General features: G+C 41.5%; 1 protein-coding gene across 12 annotated transcripts in view; it reads right to left on the bottom strand.

The window, feature by feature from the left end:
* Positions 1 to 8,878: 8,878 nt before the first annotated feature.
* RHOBTB1 (Rho related BTB domain containing 1) overlaps positions 8,879 to 17,882 on the bottom strand; it is a 132,570-nt gene continuing 123,566 nt past the window's right edge. For 11 of the 12 annotated variants that reach the window (XM_054521823.2, XM_054521821.2, XM_024253209.3 and 8 more), the window contains 4 exons: positions 17,367 to 17,517; positions 14,415 to 14,503; positions 11,645 to 11,750; positions 8,879 to 11,111 (listed from right to left, as the gene is read on the bottom strand). In XM_054521823.2, coding sequence (XP_054377798.1) covers positions 10,942 to 11,111; positions 11,645 to 11,750; positions 14,415 to 14,503; positions 17,367 to 17,517 — 516 coding nt within the window. In that variant the 3' untranslated portion in view covers positions 8,879 to 10,941. 12 annotated transcript variants of the gene reach the window in all.

Raw genomic sequence — 17,882 nt, 5'->3', positions numbered from 1 at the left:
CTTTTTTCCCTTTCTAGCACTTACCTGATAAAAATACATATTTGTTTGTTAGTTTTCATTGCACACCTCCCACAAAGGAATGTAAACTCCATAATGATAGGGACATTGGTGCTTAGAAAAGTGCCCAACACATATTAAGCAGGTATCAGTGCAATAAATATTTGTGAATGAATAAACACTTGACAATTATGCCACTAGTTCATTTTCCCAGAGCCACATCAGATGCTATTGTACAATCTCAGCTCTCTTTGCCCTTAAACTTTGCCTTGGATTATGCCTCAGAATCCCTCATAACACAATCATGCATTACTGATCTGGGTCAGTGGATGAGATGAAACCAATTTTCCATACCTGGTCTATAGCATTAATTTTGGTATGTTCATTTATTGTTGTATTGTTATTTGGGTGTGTACAATGAGATACTAGTTGCTGAGGCCAAAGACTGAGTCTCATACTATTTTTGGCATATAGAAGTTCAAAAAGTCCTAGATGAATTGAAATTATTTGTGATAATTTTCAGATCAAGCCTTTGGCAAGGCACGAGGAAGGCTGAATCAAGATGTGATCACCAGGCTTCCCAAGATAAGAGGTAGATAATTGGCACCACACTGGTAGAAGAAATTTCCAGAAATGACAGAACCAAAGTTACCTCCCTGCAAAATAGGGTGAAGATGAGAAAGTCAGTTGGGAAGGCAGAGACTTTAGGTTATAGGATGTTCTATTTGAACCTCAGTAAGATTTGGAAATTGTTTTCAGTTTATCCTACCACAAAACATCTAGAACTTCATTTGCATCATCTGTTTGCATATGTTGTGATATTGGTTAAATGGAATTTCTCCAGGGCAAGGCCTAGATGCTTGGGGTGAGGGAGAAGGTGGGAAGGGGAAAGTGACAGCTGTAATGTATTCTCCAGACTTGAAGATCAATGAGCCTGCGTTATTAGGTGGTTTGTTTTAGGAGAAATGAGATCTGAAATTATCTTTAACCTGGCAGGCTTTCACTTCCTGGGTAGATTTCAATGGAATCTACCTCTTAATCTTTTCATGGCTGTCATCTGAAGGCCTTGCTCATGGTGAGTGTTTTTAAGAAAGGACAGAGATCCTAATTGGTTGTGATTGCAATCATTTCTCCTTCGGAACATGCCTAGCCAAGAAGAACATCCCTATTGAAACAGAGAGAAATGCCATTTTTGGAAAGAGCTAGTTTCAACAAAGATTACTATTACATATAGAAACATCATTCACCCATATTACCAATGTATCCATCACTCACCCAAACTGTGAAAGAACATAAAATGAGTTCAAATGTTTACTCTCCCTCCCCTCCCTCAGCAAATTGCAAGATCTAATGGTTAATAAAACCATTTTATTCCCAACATAATTGCATGAATAAGACCAGAAAGATGATCCAAGGATAGATGTTGTCTTTCCTTGCTGCAGCTGGCAGAGTTGCTTTGAATTTGGGCAGTTGGAACTGGAGAAAAGCTTTGTTAGCTTATTAAAACTAGGAGTCAGGTTGGGTTCTACATGGGCTCTAAGCAATGACTTCCTTCCTTCCTTCCTTCCTTCTTCCTTCGTTCCATCCTTCCTTCTTTCCCTTCTTCCTTCCTTCCTCTCTTCTCTCTCCCTTTCTCTCTTTCTCTTTCTTTCTTTCTTTTCTTTCTTCTTTCTTCTCTTTCTTTTCTTTCTTTTTTTCTTTTTTTTGAGATGGAGTCTCACCCTTTCACCCAGGCTGGACTGCAGTGGCGTGATCTCGGCTAACTGTAAACTTCACCACCTGGATACAAGCAATTCTCCCACCTCAGCCGCTCTAGTAGCTGAGACTACATGTGCCTGCCACTATGCCCGGCAAATTTTTGTATTTTTAGTAGAGATAAGGTTTCACCATGTTGGCCAGGCTGGTCTCGAACTTCTGACCTCAGGTGATCCGCCTACCTCCGCCTCCCAAAGTGCTGGGATTATAGGTGTGAGCCACCGTGCTCAGCCTTTTAGACAGAAAGGGCTCTCTCTCTTGCCCTTTCTTTCTTTCTCTTTCTTTCTTTCTTTCCTCTTTCTCCTTCCTTCCTCTTTCTTTTTTCTTTCTTTCCTATTTCTCTCTGTCCTTCCCTTTCCTTCCTTCTCTTTTTCCTTTCTCCCTTTCTTTCTCTTTCTTCCTTTCTTTTTTCTTTTTTTCCTCTTTCTCTTTCCTTCCTCTTTCTTTTCTTTCTTTCTTTCCTATTTCTCTCTTTCCCCTTCCCTTTCCTTCCTTCTCTTTTTCCTTTCTCTTCCTTTCTTTCTCTTTATTTCTTTTCCTTTCTTTTCTCTCTTTCTTTCATTCTTTTTCTTTCTCTCTCCCTCCTTCCTTCCTTCCTTCCTTCCTTCCTCTCTCTCCCTCTTTCTTTTCTTCTTTCTTCTTTTGTCATATGGTGGGTGAAATAAAAATCAGGCAGAAAAACCCATGGAAATCAGGCTGTTGGTATTTAAATACAGGTTTTAAAAGCCTACCTCCCATTTTTAGTTTTTGATTCATTTCTCCTGGACTGATTCTGTGCATGTGTAGGGTGATGATGGGGGTGGTGGAGAATTAGAATTGCCATCCTGGCCTTTTTTAGAAAGAAATTGCTGTAGATCTATAAAATGCTGTGTGGGAGAAATTCATTTAGGTTCAAGTAAATCATGAAATTTGTTTTGCACAATTTAGAGGAAATTTAATGAGGCCCTTTCAAATAAGCCTTATGTACATTATTTGGGGGGAGTACAAATGATTATGTTTTAGGTTCTATGACTTTGAGACATTAATTACAATGAATTTATTTTTTGATCTTTAAATTGATTTTTTTTTTGTTTTTACACAGTGGCAACAGAGGATGCAATTTTTTTCATCCATATTTATTTTTTGTCTGCTGATAGCACACAAAACTTCCATCAGTGTGTCCCATCAAATAGTCTAGGTTGCTCTCAGATTTTCAAAATAGTGTTTAGTGCACAGATCAATCTGAGCTCCTCCATGAGGTCCTCACATCCCCTCTTTTTTTTTTGAGGTGAAGTCTCGCCCTGTTGCTCAGGCTAGAGTGCAGTGACATAATCTCGGCTCACTGCAACTTCTGCCTCCCGGGTTCAAGTAATTCTCCTGCCTCAGCCTCCCGAGTAGCTGGGACTACAGGTGCCTACCACCATGCCTGGCTAATTTTTGTATTTTTGGTAGAGATGGAGTTTCACCATGTTGGCCAGGCTGGTCTTGAACTCCTGACCTCAGGTGATCCGCCCACCTCAGCCTCCCAAAGTGCTGGAACCACAGGCATGATCCACTGGCTGGTCCCTTGCATCCTTTTTAACTTCTCTGGGTGCCCCTCCCCAGCTTCTGTGTTCTTCGGTTTGCCTTTAAGAGTCCACATTGGAGACTCCCATTGCAGGACTCCTTGTATGCTGCTGCAGCTACTTTCCCTGCCTCCGGCCTGAAAAGCCCGGAGTTTCCATTATCTCCTCCCACTCCACTGCCTGAGCACTTAGCCTTCCACCATCAGTGCAGGAATATAAAAGCCCCCTCTATGGCATAGTCTATGCTCCGGATCACCCCTTGAGACCAGACTGAGTGGGGTTTCCTGGTTTGGCTTCTCACCCTTTCCAGTCACCCCCTTCCTTACTGGTCTCATGGAAGGGCATTTCTTAAGTGAACCACTTGCTTTGGAATCTTCACCTCAGGCTCTGTTTCTGGGGAACTCACTATCCTCCCCATAAGGCGCGGTTGTGGGAACTAAATGAGACAAATGCAAACAAGGCACTTATCACAACCCATGGCCATAACATAGACTCAAAAATTTTATTATTATGATGATGAGTCTCACATCAGTTTTTTGGACTCTGGTAGAGTGGTGCCAAGACTTACAGCATTGATCCATCTGGTTGGCCATGGAAATATTTGAATAAAATGGGAACATTTGAATAAAACTGAAAGAGCATATAAAAGTGCATCTTAACATGCCTGAGACCTTGCCACTGGGGTAACTATGCAAATATAAGCAAAAAAAGAACAAAAGCAACCAGCGGAACAACATTTGCTGAGGAGAAAGTTCACATTAATTTTTCTTTCTTTTTTTTTTTTAGATTGTTAAGCCCATTTCTCTAAGAGTTAAAAATTTCAGATGACTACTTATTTTATTTTATCTATTTTTATTTATTTATTTTTGAGACAGAGTCTCACTCTGTTGCCCAGGCTGGAGTGCTGTAGTGCGATTCGGCTCACTGCAACCTCCGCCTCCCCTGTTCAAGTGATTCTCCTGCCTTAGCCTCCAGAGTAGCTAGGATTACAGGTGCCTGCCACCATGCCCAGTTAATTTTTGTACTTTTGGTAGAGATTGGGTTTCGCCATGTTGGCCAAGCTGGTCTTGAACTCCTGGCCTCAAGTGATCTGCTTGCCTTGGCTTCCCAAAGTGCTGGGATTACAGGCTTCAGCCACTGTGCCCGGCTTGACTACTTATTTTAAAAGAAATCTCAGGTATATAAAGAGAAGTGATATCTTGGTGACAGTGGCAAAGGGGTCCAAACCTGGTAATGGGAGAGGGGCTGAGATAGAAAACATAGTGATTTCAGCACTCTCCATCTAATTAGGTGGCGTGCTCTGTGGCGGGAGAGGAAACTAGGAGATAGGGATGTTTTATGTCCAATAAATAATTTATCCAGGACTTCCGAGACAGTTTCAACAATCTCCGAAATCTGTACTGGAAGCTTACTTTTTCTTTAGATTTCATATGTGAAATAAAATTAGAAGATATCCTTCAACACATGTGCACAATCTCACTAGGGAATTTTTCGTCCTGCTTTATTAAGGTATAATTGACAAATTAAATTGTACATATTTATAGTGTGTAACGTGATGCTTTGCTATCTGAATACATTGTGACATGATTAAATCAAGCTAGGGAAGTTTTTTAAACGCAGAAAAACAGGCATCTTAGTATTCAAGGAGCTCTTTAGAAGTCATCTTGGCCTCTTGCCTTTCACGAGGGTCAGATGATACAAAAGGCCAAGGCCAGTTGGGATGGAATAACTCATTGTAATAGGTAACAACTTTCACAATCAGAGAAGCCTCTTGAAGCCTCTCAGGTGGCAGGAAGCTAAACCTAGTTTCTCTTCTTGCTGGTCAGAGGAACCAGTCTCCAGGCTGGCCCACAGTCTTTCAGATTCTTTGCATATTGTCTTAGTGCTAAGGTAGGGAAAGATTTTTGTCATTGAGTTCAGTGTTCCCTTCCCACACATGCCTATCACCTTGGGAGGCTTTGATTCAGTACATCTGGAATGGGACCTGGAATTCATTTTTATTTTTTCTGAGACATTGTCTCGCGCTGTCACCCAGGCTGGAGTGCAGTGGTGTTATCTCGGCTTACTGCAACCTCTGCCTCCTGAGCCGAAGCAATTTTCCTGCCTCAGCCACCTGAGTAGCTGGGATTATAGGTGTGCACCACCACACCCGGCTAATTTTTGTATTTTTAGTAGAGACAGGGTTTTACCATGTTGGCCAGGCTGGTCTCAAACTCCTGACCTCAAACAATATGACTGCCTTGGTCTCCCAAAGTGCTGGGATTGCAGGAGTGAGCCACCGTTCCCAGCCTGGAATTCATTTTTAGATCTGGACCCCAGGGCATGTACAATAAGGCTCACTGTAGCGCCAAGGAATGGGAATTGGCTAGTGGTTCTATCACCAGTGGAATGGAGGAACCACATTGGGGGGGGGATGCAGCCTATGGGAGGCTAGGCAGCCCCAGAGAGCCATGGACTAGATGCACACATTGGAAAATGGCTGGATTTCCAGAACAGTGTGGAGTCAGAAAAGTAGATAGAAGGAAATTTGCTATGTAACACCATTTGTGTAACAATTATGCACATGAAACAACACTGTATATAAAGAAACCCACATGTTTAAAGACATACATTGAACAGAAGATGGGAGTGGGTATTTTGGAAGAAAGAGAAAATATAAAAAGAGAGGGCCTTGCATTGACTGAGGATGACAATGTGACAAGCACCGAGAAGCATGGCTAACTAGAATTTTTGCATACAACCTTCAAGAAAAGTAAGAAAAAAATGATTGGGAGCAATGAAAATGAATTGCTCCCGAGTGAATCAGTGGTTCAGCCAAGCTCAGCCCTGAAGTGGGCTGACTTTAATAGAAAACATGGAGGCCCTAGTGAGGGGAAATGTTCTCTTAGAAAGGGTCATCCTTTCTTCTTTTCTCCCACCACCAACCTTTCCCTCCAGCCCATTATTATTAATAATAATTATTATTTACCTTACCATAGCTCTTATTTTCTAATTGTTAAACCACTGTCATGAAGCACTAAGCAGCAAGGTCAGCATTTGGTTGAAGAGACTGGCAGGAAAAGACCACACTGCTCTCTTCTGCAACATGCATGATTGTCTTCTCTCTTGGATTTTTGGCCTTGGTTTTGGCCTTGAAAACCAAGGTCAAAAATGCTGAGCACACAGGTTCCATTTCATTTGTGTTTTGCTTCCATTCACTAAGTACTTATTATGTCCAAGGTACTTGGCATATGGGTGCCTTACCTAAATCATCTCATTTAACTTGTACTGAAAACTCAGTGATATCTGTTCCAATTTTCTAGACGACTAAAGCTTAGAGAAGTTGTATATCTTTTCACATGACAGTTGAACTTAACCTTCCAGGGGAGTATCACCCCAATTGGGACTACCATGAATCATCAAATCAAAGGATATATTTATTTTTTATAATATTGGGAGGGAATTTTAAGAATAGTCAAACTTTGGTTGGCTTCCAAGTGGAAAGAAATGAATCAAGTTCTGTCCTCACTGATTGCCTGTAATATCTAATCATTCTTGTATTTGGGATTGAGAACATATTCAAAGAACTTAAATACTCCTTCGAAGCATGGGGCCACATTTAGGTAGCACCCATTTCATCTATGTTCTGTTGGAAATCCATGTTGCTGTGGAAACTGAACGACAGGAGAGGCACGTCGCTTCACATCTGCTACTGTTGATAATTCTTTCATGTCTGTGGATATGCAACTGCATGATCGCTTGGTTTCCACCCAAGAGTTATCTGTTCATAAATTACTTTCGTATTTCATAGACTACAGCCTATAAATATCTAACTGATGAGCACCTGTATATTAGTCCAGTAAAAAACTATGCATCTAAATGGCTCAAGTAAAAACATCCAATTTAGAAGCACTGTCAGCACAAGGGAGAATTTTCTAATGCAGCCAAGGGATATAGCATTACTTCTACAGAAGTGTAGCTTTTAAAGGAGGTCACTAGTATTGCCACACCAGTGTCTTCACTTCTAAGTCTAAACCTTTCACGATGCAAATATTACCTGCTTCCTAATTGGAAATTCAAGAAAGCTGTCTTCATCATACAATAAATTAAGTCGAGGGATATGCAGTAATCTCTCGACTTAATTTAGCACTTTGAAATAAATAATATATCTGTGGCTCACAGTGTTTAATTCAATTCTGTGTCTTTCTTCAGTGGCCCTTTCCCTCCCTCCCTTCCTTCTTTTTTTATTTCTTTCTTTTTAAATTGCCCTTTTCTTCATTATGCTGTTTCTGGTTACACACACATAGACATACAACACAAATGCATTCTCTCTGGCTAACTTTTACCTCTATGACTTTTATGCAAGAGTCACATTCTTCTAGAAAAGAGAAATTATTGCTATTTGCCCTCTAACATGCAACTAGGAGATCTCTATCTATCATCTATCTATCTATCTATCTATCTATTTATCTATCTATCTATCTATCATCTATCTCTGTGCCAATTAAAAAAGATCCAATTCATGAAAAGGGCTGGCAAATCTTCAGCTTGCAGACAAGCATTCATTCAGAAGTGCTGAACTCATAAAACTGTTTCCAAACTCAAGATTCACTTTGTTTTTTTCCTCTAACTAGTAGTATTTCTTCTGCCTAGCCAACGTCATAGTGATGAAAAACTGAATTTTGACAACTCATATACCATATATTGGAAGCAAGCACGAAAAAATCTCCTAGAAACATTGGACTTTTGCTTCTGAGTGTCCATAATGAAAATATTTGAGTTCCAGCTAGACCAGTAGGGTCTGTGGTTCTCAAAATGCCAGTATAGGAAACTTTGCTGAAGTTGTATAAAAGAAAAAGAATGCCAACATAAGGGTGCTGACGTCCCTGATGATTTGCCAGACATTACTCCCAGAAACTTAGACCAAGACTTTCTACAGGTAAGAAGAAACTGGTATACTTTATGTAAAAGGTGCCATGACTGGGACCACCCACCTTTAAAAGGTGGAAATGTGTTGGACATCTCATTGTTTTCTTTTCACAGCGATTTCTTACAGTGGTCAGCACCTTCCCATAGAGTTATGGGTAGCCTGTCACTCAGAAAAGTCCCTCAATGACATCTCACTGGAGACTTTCTTCCCTCTGAACTTGGGTAAACATTGTATTACCTAGAAGTCCAGAAATTGTCCATATATTTTCACAAAGGCTTTCTCAGACCTGCTTTGCAGGAAACTTTTCATGAACTCAGCAACTCAGACCTATCACTTAACTTCTGGCAGAAATTATCCAAACCCAGATTATACTAAGTCCTTTAGGATAGTTCTAGTTTCTCCCCCAACCCGCTACCTGGCCCCAGGCAGCACTATGTCTAGTGACATACTGTGTTAGCCAAGAGCAAAGCGCCAGGCACTTCATTTACATTATGACACTGGAATCTCTGCTGACAATACCCAATACAAAAATGACAAGTCATTCAAGCTGCTTTGTTACTGGAGCATGCACAAGCCCCCATGACCCGGCACCCTTAATGTTTTGATAATTTTAAAAAAGCTGTTAAATCACACACACAATAGGATGTCTGTCCTTAAAACAAAACTGGAGGCATTTTATAGCTAAACAATTTTATTGGCTTTTTGTGAAATAAAAAACACACAGCAAACCACCATGGTTAAAGGCCATAATCAGCATCAACCAAATGAACCAGCCACTTGGTTACAGTAGCTGATAACAACACTAGTGGATATTATTGCTTATACCCCAAGTTCATTTATACGTCCACTACATTTTGGCAAGATTACAATCAAATGGGAGCTTTGGTTGTAAAATTTCAACTATGACTACTCATTGAAAACTCAACTTCTACCATTTTATGATGGGATACATGTCAATTCTTCTGCATCTTGACGTTTATCCTCTCCTGTCTCCTTTCTCCTTCCATTAATAAGATTTACAAGCCTATTGAAAAAAATTAAGGTGGATGCATTTGTAATTATCCCTACTCTACTGCCTCCTCTTTTGTCATGACAAGGTGATGCATTTCTGGGCCTCTCCTAAGATCTTCTATCTGGTGTGTTTCCACTGCCAGTAATAAATGCCCATCTGTAATCTAGATAGATTTTCAAATGCATATGGCTGTCAACATTGGGGTTTGGACTCAACTGTCTCATTTCCATCTTCTGAAAAGCTAGAAGAAAAAATAAAAATAAAAACAAAATCAACAGTCCTTGGCATTAGTAACTTGACCTCCCGACAGAATGAGCCCCACCCCCTGCCACATTAACATCCCATGGCAGGTGTGGAGCTGTGGCCTTGAAATGCTCTCTGTGTGTGTATGTGTGTGCTGTAACATTTTAATTTACAGAGAAGCAATGACTGACTGCCTCACGAAAGCTCCCCTGCTCTCACACGTCTAGTTTAACACTGAAAACTCAGAATGAGAAAGAGTCAGAACTAACTCACAATAGCACCATTTCCTAGACTCTTGGAATTAGATTCCTTTCCGTGTAGGAGAACGCAGGCGCCCAGCCTCCAGCTTTGTGCTTTCACAGGCTCCCAATGCATTTCAGCAGAAGTGGGTGGTCTGCCTTAGCCTACTTCTGCAGCAACATGAATTTTCCCTGGGAAGAGTTAAAAATATGGGTCTTACAAAGTGAAGTTGGCCACAGGTGAGAAGCCTGAGGAAGCCTGTTTCTGGTGGTGAGATGTGACAAGCCTGTAGATGGCAGGAGGGAGTCCAGGGACCTTTTCCCTTGCCCATCTCAATTCAAGTCAGTGAAGAATCTGCATGCAGAAGCATGGCAAGTTCAAGGAATACTGAGAGACGTAAACCCTAATACAGCAATCCGAACACCAGCGCACTAATGGTATCTTATGTATTCAGGTCCACCAGTGAGTTTGCCCTGGATAATGCTGGGATTTAATAAGCCCTTCTAATGATTATAAAGATTGTCCTCTTGAAACTAGACATTGGAAACAACAGAATATTTGATATCACTATATTTTACATGGCACATATAACCATATAATTACCAGCACTTAACACGGCAAATATTGTAAATACACATTCTTGGAGTTGACTTTGTAATTACACTGATGTTATTCAACAGAACAAAGATTAAACACTCTCCAATTTGCACTTTGGGAGATTTCAGTCCCCTCCTTCCTTTCACAACAAGAGGATAACCCTCTAATTACGCAATAATGCTCGGTGGTCATGTGGGCAAAGAGAATCACAGGGTGACTTCATAGTCAATTGTGGCCTGTAAAATAAAGTAATACACAGTATTTTCATTTCAACAAAATACAACAGACCATATAAAAATATTTTCCAATTTGGAATCAGAAACATGAAAGCTGGATTTTTTTTCTTTGTATAAAAAGAAACAAAATAACAGACTAAAGTTTATTAAGCCTCCTAACAAAAAAAATATACATATCAGTTTAAGGAATGCAGTGAGAGTCAGCTTCCCTTTTTGTCCAGGCTCATTGATGGTGAGCTTGTGCTTTGATCCTAACAAAGATAAATGCACAAAAGTGGAGGAAGGTCAGTGCCTGAAACCTGAACTATGTTGTATCTCTAACAAGACGAATTTTACAGTAGTGCTTTGAAAAGTGGTGGATCAGATCACTGACTGGTTTTTGTTTTTTTGTTTTTTTTCTCTTCCTCTTCAGGCCACTGCTGGAGATGAATTCCAGAAGCACCACTTTCGTCTTGAGCGATGCTTATTTAGTGCAATATCTTCCTTCTCTCGTTCCCTTTTCACACGCTGGTAGTGATCTTCTTCCTTCAGGTACCACACAGGGGGCCAGCGGTGCCTCTCGAAGTATTCCTGGTTGTCTGGTGAAGGAAAGATGCAGACCATAAGACCTGCGGTTCATTGATGCCTTTTATGTGCTAGGCCTTGAGCTTAAAGCTTCTCAGATATCCTCTCAAAAACGTGATGTGGCAGAGACTGTGATTAGGGCCATTTGCAAAAGGCGACACTAACGTTCTGAGAGGAAGAATCTCTTACCTGTAGTCATGCAGCTGGGCACAGAGAATCTGAACCCAGGACCATCTGATTTCAGAATCTAAGCCTGCTCCTAAGCTTGTCTCCCTAAACAAGGGGAAGCCCACCAACTCTGCACTCTCTGCAACAGGGCACCCTGGACTCCAGCCCACCCAACTCCCCTCATCATCAAGTTCTCCAAAGAGAATTCCCAGCCTTCAATTCCTTATGTCATCTCACATTAATATGTGACCACCAGCCAGTCTCAAGGAATTATCCATGAGCTGCCTGCTGACCATGTTCCTTTCCAGGGACATAGAAGATAAAAGCTTCCATGAGAGGTGAGGAGAGCTGGATGAATGGGGGCCTCACACAGTCTCACCTGCAGATTTTGATTTGATTTCCTTGCGGAACTTGGAGCATACACTGTTGTAGTTGGTGCAGATGTGGTGCAAACACCAGGCGGCCAACTGGTGGGCATTGTGAAACTGCAGAAAAGTGAGCAAAAGGAGGGTAAGACTATTTTCTAAAGAGGGGCTACAAAGAAATTGGGGAAGCCATTTTAAGGGTGAAAAGAAATGAAGGGCTTATATAACTAATTCAGTAAACCTCTTGTTTTGACCTCAATGTTTTGACTTTGGCCATGGCTCCAATGCCAGCCAATGTAGTGCTGGGCACACCCCTCCCTTCCCTGCTGTCATAGGTGCACCAAAAATAATTGCTGTATCAAATCATGAGCTTAAAGTACGCCTCGCCTTCCCACCCTCCCCTGCCACCTGGCCCTCTAGTGCTAAACAACCGTGGCCTCTGGAAGGCACCAGCCCACAGCAGAAAGCAGCGATGTCATCTCTGTTTAAGGAAGCCTCGGCAATGGAATACTTCGTGTCGCATGTCAGAGCTCAGCTTGCTGGGGCCAAGATCCGAAAGAGGAGACTGCAGAATGTGTGACTGTCCTATACCTCTCCTTTGGTTACATAAGAAGAGCAGGCGGTATGGGCAGGGTGGAGAGATCCAGATACTCCACCCTTCCATTCTAAGCAATGCTCAGGAAGGTGGCAGCTGAGGTAGCTATGATTAAAAAAGACTAGATCCTCAAAAATCAACTGTCAACTCCCCCATTCCCTTCCCAGACCTGGTGGGCCTGCCGTGATCCCTCACTTTCTGTCTGTGTCCTTCTCTGATATCCCTTCTGTTGTCTGTCGCTCTTGATGTTTCTTTGGTCAGGTGGAACCCTAGAACCTACAGCATGCTTCCTCTGTGGCCCCGTATCTCCACTGTTAGGCCAACAGAAAAGCCAGAGACCTCAGAAACCCACTCAAGAGACTCACTGAAAATCACAACCCAAACATCGGAGACAGTTTTAGCTGGTGCTTCCAACTTCTCTTGATGTTAGATTTCTCTCTGAAAACAAGACTGGGGCAGTGTTCTGCCAGGTGGGTTTGTTCTAGCTTGGGAGAGCCAATTGTGTGCATTTCTTCCCTACTTTGAGTTTAGTGACTTCATACATTATAATCAGCCACGATGGGAATATTTATATCATAGAAATTGGCAAATGCAACAGATTGGGGTCCCACTTGCCCCCAAGCTGACTGTTAAACACTTACCAGCACATCACTAGGTTAGGGTCTAATGAATGAGCATGGGAGAATCCATCCTAAGCTCTTCCTGCCAAGGCTTGTCAGGGATTAGCAATAATCATATTATTTCCCTGTAGTGGGTGTGTGTGGGGATAAGGTGGGAACACAGTGCAACAAACAGACACAAATGCAAATCATTTCCTCAAGTGAATGGTCCCAATATGAAATTCTGGATCATTACATTTTTCTCTAGGAGGAATACTTGCTGGAGAGAGTACAGGTTATAAACCATCCCCTGGAACTATTTCAAAAGACCCCACATTCCAAGTGTGAACAACCAGTTTTGATGAGGGCTTGCTGATTCGACTGCATTAGATGTCTATTCTCAGTTTCACTGTAATCCCTAATTGGATTTTAATAATTTGTGTTTGTGTCTGTTTCCCTTACTCGCCTATGATTGCCCTGGGGCAGAGGATCTACCATTTATATGTACACGGCCTTTGCCTAGGGCAGTGCCTGGTATTTGGGGAGAAAAATAACAAATACTTGTTGAATGCTAAGTCAAAATGAATAGGTCGCTGTAAAGTTCAATTCCGCCTTTTCCCCCTTTTGCACCAGAGCCATCTCCTCTGGCCACAGTAGGAAGGGCCTGAGCAGCACCTGCTAGATGCCACCTCCTCTCCCTGAAACCACCTCCTTTCCTTTGATTGAGAAATATTGATTTAAATGGACTGACCTAAGACTTAGTAAGCCATTGTCTTAACAAAGAGGGAGCACAGGAAGCCAAACCCAACAGGCCGAAGAAAAGACTGAGGAATTTATTCTTAGTTCCCTCAGAGTGTAAATTCATTGTTAATCAGCCTATGCCAGGGACTAGATAATTCTGCAGATGTGCCTGGCATTCTAAGAGGGCTTACACTCTTCAGTGCTCACTCTTGAACATTCTCTCCCACTTCATTCTCAAAATAATCTGTAAGGTTGGTAGGATGCAAATTGTCATCCCATTTCCTGTGGATGAGGAAAGTGAGGCAGAGTTTAGCTTGTGCTTTGGGGAAGTTACTCCATGGTGAAGCTGAAGCTGAATCTTGGACCTTCTCTGGAAGAAGAGGGCATGTCTGTATTGGGATTATGTTATTACAACCTCAATATTAGCAACTTCTGACTTTAGAAAACTCCAGGACAGCTGCAATGAGATGTTCATTAACAGGGGAGACACTACGGGGCTTCAGGGAATTCTAGAAACTGTCTCTTCTTGGCCAAATACATGTCCAAGAATTCAAAGAAGGAGGAGAGACAAAACCTCCCCCAAGTGATTTTCCTACATGTGAAGCTGACGCCTTAGGGGACAATGGGACTGGCATGGGGGTGGGGACCGTGTTGTTTATTCAAATGAAGCCCAGCAGGCTGAATGGTACATAAAAGGTAAAACTCTCAGATCTTCTTAGTGTACACAGGGGGCCTCTGTGACTCAGTGGTGACATCTTTATTTAGACAGATGCAACAATGGAATGTTTTATCAGCATTAAATGAACTGATTGAACACACTTAAAAGGTGAAAAGCAAACTGTTACAAACCTGAGCCAATTCCAAGTAAGAGAGCACTTCTCCGTCAATGCCCACGCCACTCGTGGCGGCTTTGGTCAACTCCTGAACGGCATGCTGTTCTGGGGAAGAGAGAGGGGGCCGGAGAACATTAAACCACGCCCTGCAAGCCAGGTAGCTTGCCTGGAGGGTTGGTCTGGGACCACTTAAGAAGGGAGGAAATGTGGGACACAGCTCTGGGCAGACATCTGAATTAAATCCAGAAGCTGCTCTGATGTGTGGTCTTTCACTGCTTGGGGTTCTGGTGCCAGCCACTTCACCCACACCTCTGGGGACTCTAGTTCATGGCTCTGAAATAGCCAGAATCCTCCAGACCTGCAATGTTCTGTGCAGGATGATAACTCCTGGCCACACGAGACTATTTAAACTTAAATTACTTAAAATTAAATGAAATTAAAAGTTCAGCTCCTCATTCACGCTAGCCACAGTAAGTGCTCAACAGCCACATGTGGCCACTGTTTGGACCATCCAGATATGAAATGTTTCCATCACTGCAGAAGGTTCTACTGGATGGAGAGGGTCTAAACAGTCTAGCACCTTCCTAGAGTCCTCTAGACTTTAGACACGTTCCTGTTTGACAGTTTCCCCACTCACATCACTGCAATCCTTAATACCCCTGATGGTGAAGAGGTTGAATGACAGAGGAATGAGTCTATTTGAGGAATTAAAAATGTGATTGCATACGTCTGTCTCAACGGCTACAGATGGATGACATATTGTTCAGCCTCTTGGATTCTAAAGACTGGGGAGACCTGCAGTTAGAGGTAACAAAAATGCAGTAGGAAGAGCCATTTCTGCTTGGGAGCTTGAGTCCAAGGCTTCCAAGCTGAATTTACGTTATGGTCTGAAGCTAGGCCATCTCTTGCCTTTGTAAGGGCTGTCACCTGCCTCTGAGACTGACATGTGACGGTACAGCCTTGGCTCAGCATTTCTAGGTCTTTGACATTGATGTTATCTGTAGCATTGCATTTGTTCTTCTAATCCAGCACATTGTCCAAATCATGCTTACTTTCTGCTCCAGCTCTGCACGCTTATTGGTCAGTATGCCTATATCTGGTCAATATAGTATCGGGAATGGAATGATTTCTTTGGCACAAACCTCCTCAACTGGATTGAACTATTTGGAACTAAATTTCCCAGAGAAGTCATCTGGGCTTTGTCATTTTAAGTAACTGCAACATTTCCTGACATTTATTTAACACTGGCTCACAAAGCATTGTCACTCTAGAAACTGATTTTTAAACACCATGTTCTAAACACTCTATACTAGACAGTACAAAGCAAATACTATAAAGGATTAAAGGAATCATCTTGAGAAGCTGTATATTAAATAATCATAACAGTAATAACAGCATTTAATAACTACACTAAATGTTCATAGAAGTCTAGAGTTCACACAAAAAGCTTTTTTGGGTCAGTTAAAAAAAAACTTTCATGGAGAAATCAATCCCATGTTTCACTGCCAGACTTAATATTTAAGCAAAACTGGTATTAGTCTGAGATTGATCACAAAACTTTCTGGGCAGATTTGGCTCCAAATTACATTTGACAGTTTCAAAAATAAATAAAAATTTATCCTCAGGAATAACTTATAAAACCTGTATATAGTTAGATGGCTTGGAACTCATGTTTCTGAAAAAAGTAATTGCCCACTGAAGCCTCCCAGAGTGAGTATTTTAAAAAACTAGTGCACTCATTTGGATCTATTAAGTATATTGGTTAAAAACAGTTTTTAAAAATAAATCTAATATTGATGCCTCAGCTCGCTCTTTCTATCTAACTGGGGAGGAAGTAGGACAAAGAGAGGACTTTGATCTCCAGGTGGTTGTGTGTAGTAGAAACCTGGAGGACAGAGAAATTAATCTTTTATTTTTTCTAAAGACATTGCCAGAAAGTCGAGTGCAGATAGGACTGGTTGGTTTGTTCATACATTCATATTCATTCATTCAATTGTTCAACAAATATTTATCAAAAGCTAATATGCTCAGGCACTCAGAAGAAAGGCCAGTGAACAAGACAGGCACTGTTTATCTCTGCTTTGATGGTTAATAGGAATCAACTAAACATTGTGATAAACCCCCAGCTTGCAACTTAACTCCTCTGGTGTAAAGTGAATGAGGCTGAAGATCTGAATTCCAGAGAAAGGCATTTAAGTGCATATATGCTATGCAGACCTGCTTCAGCTTCCCAACTGAACAAATCTAGAAATGATACATAAGATTTTGTGAAGTTAAGCCAAGTTTCCCTTTTTTCTCTTTCTCCCAAAATGAACTTGACAATGTCAGAACATTTTCTAAAATAGCTTTAAGAAAACCACTTACATAATGCTTACTATGTGCCAGACGCTGTTCTAAGGACTTTATATTTTAACTCATTTAATCTTCATAACAGCTCTATGGCTGAATAATATTAGCCCCATTTTAAAGAGCGAGAAAGCTGAGACACAGAGCTAAGGTTACAGGACAAAGTCACCTGGTCAGTAAATGGTGGAGTCAGGGTTTGATCTGAGGCAATCTGGCTCTGTCATCTGTTTTCCTAAACAGTGCATCTACTGGCTTCTTAAAGACTGTGTCTGTGCACTTATTATGGAGATAATGTTGACAAAATAGTTTTATTTCAAACTCTGGCGTGCACAAATGACTCAGCATGCATACAGCGTGTGCCTCAAGGGCAGGGGTCATGCATTACTCACCTTCATAGCTGTATCACCTAACAGGGCCCACCACAGAGTGGGTGCTTAAGAAATATTTGTTGAATTGAATTGGGCTGTTTGATGCAATTTGATTAATTCATATCATTCTACACAAGACAGTCCTATTTTGGGTGATAAAAAATCAATTTTTATTCTCTGTAAGAATATTTTTACTTAAATGTGATTTTGATAAATATGACAGACACTGCGCGGCCCTGAGTCATCAGCCTTACCTGCAAGTGCAACCAAGTGTGGCAGGCAAAATCTGTTTGCCAAGGCAATTAATTCCAGCGGGTCCAGGTCCAAGTTAGGAGACAACTGCTTGGTATAGAGATAATCCAATACTGCTTGCATTGATATCTTGTTTATGTTCGGGAGATACACCTGAAATGTTATACACAAAGCTAAATTCTGCTGCAGAAAGCAGGGAGTGGGCACATTTTCAGGCTATGCTGCTTATAAATATCCTGTGTGACTTGATACTGGTGAGTGTTGGACACCTGCTTTGAGGCTGTGCATAGGAATCCTTCAGTATTTATGACTTTAAACATAATGGTTTGATTTGCAGATGACAAAAGAGTGGAGCTGCCTGACACAGCCTGACATGGAATTTTTAAATGACTATTTGGACTTCTAAATCAGACAAATGGACTGGAAATGTATGATGACATTAGGGGCCCTCATGCCAAGCACCTTATAATACTCTATTGTGGGGAAAGAAATCTCCTAGCAACATGACAAGTGTTGGG

The sequence above is a fragment of the Pongo abelii genome, chromosome 8 (genome assembly GCF_028885655.2).
Source record: "Pongo abelii isolate AG06213 chromosome 8, NHGRI_mPonAbe1-v2.0_pri, whole genome shotgun sequence".
NCBI lineage: Eukaryota > Metazoa > Chordata > Mammalia > Primates > Hominidae > Pongo > Pongo abelii.
Note: the sequence above shows the minus strand (reverse complement) of the source record. Positions and strands in the feature narration are given on the sequence as shown.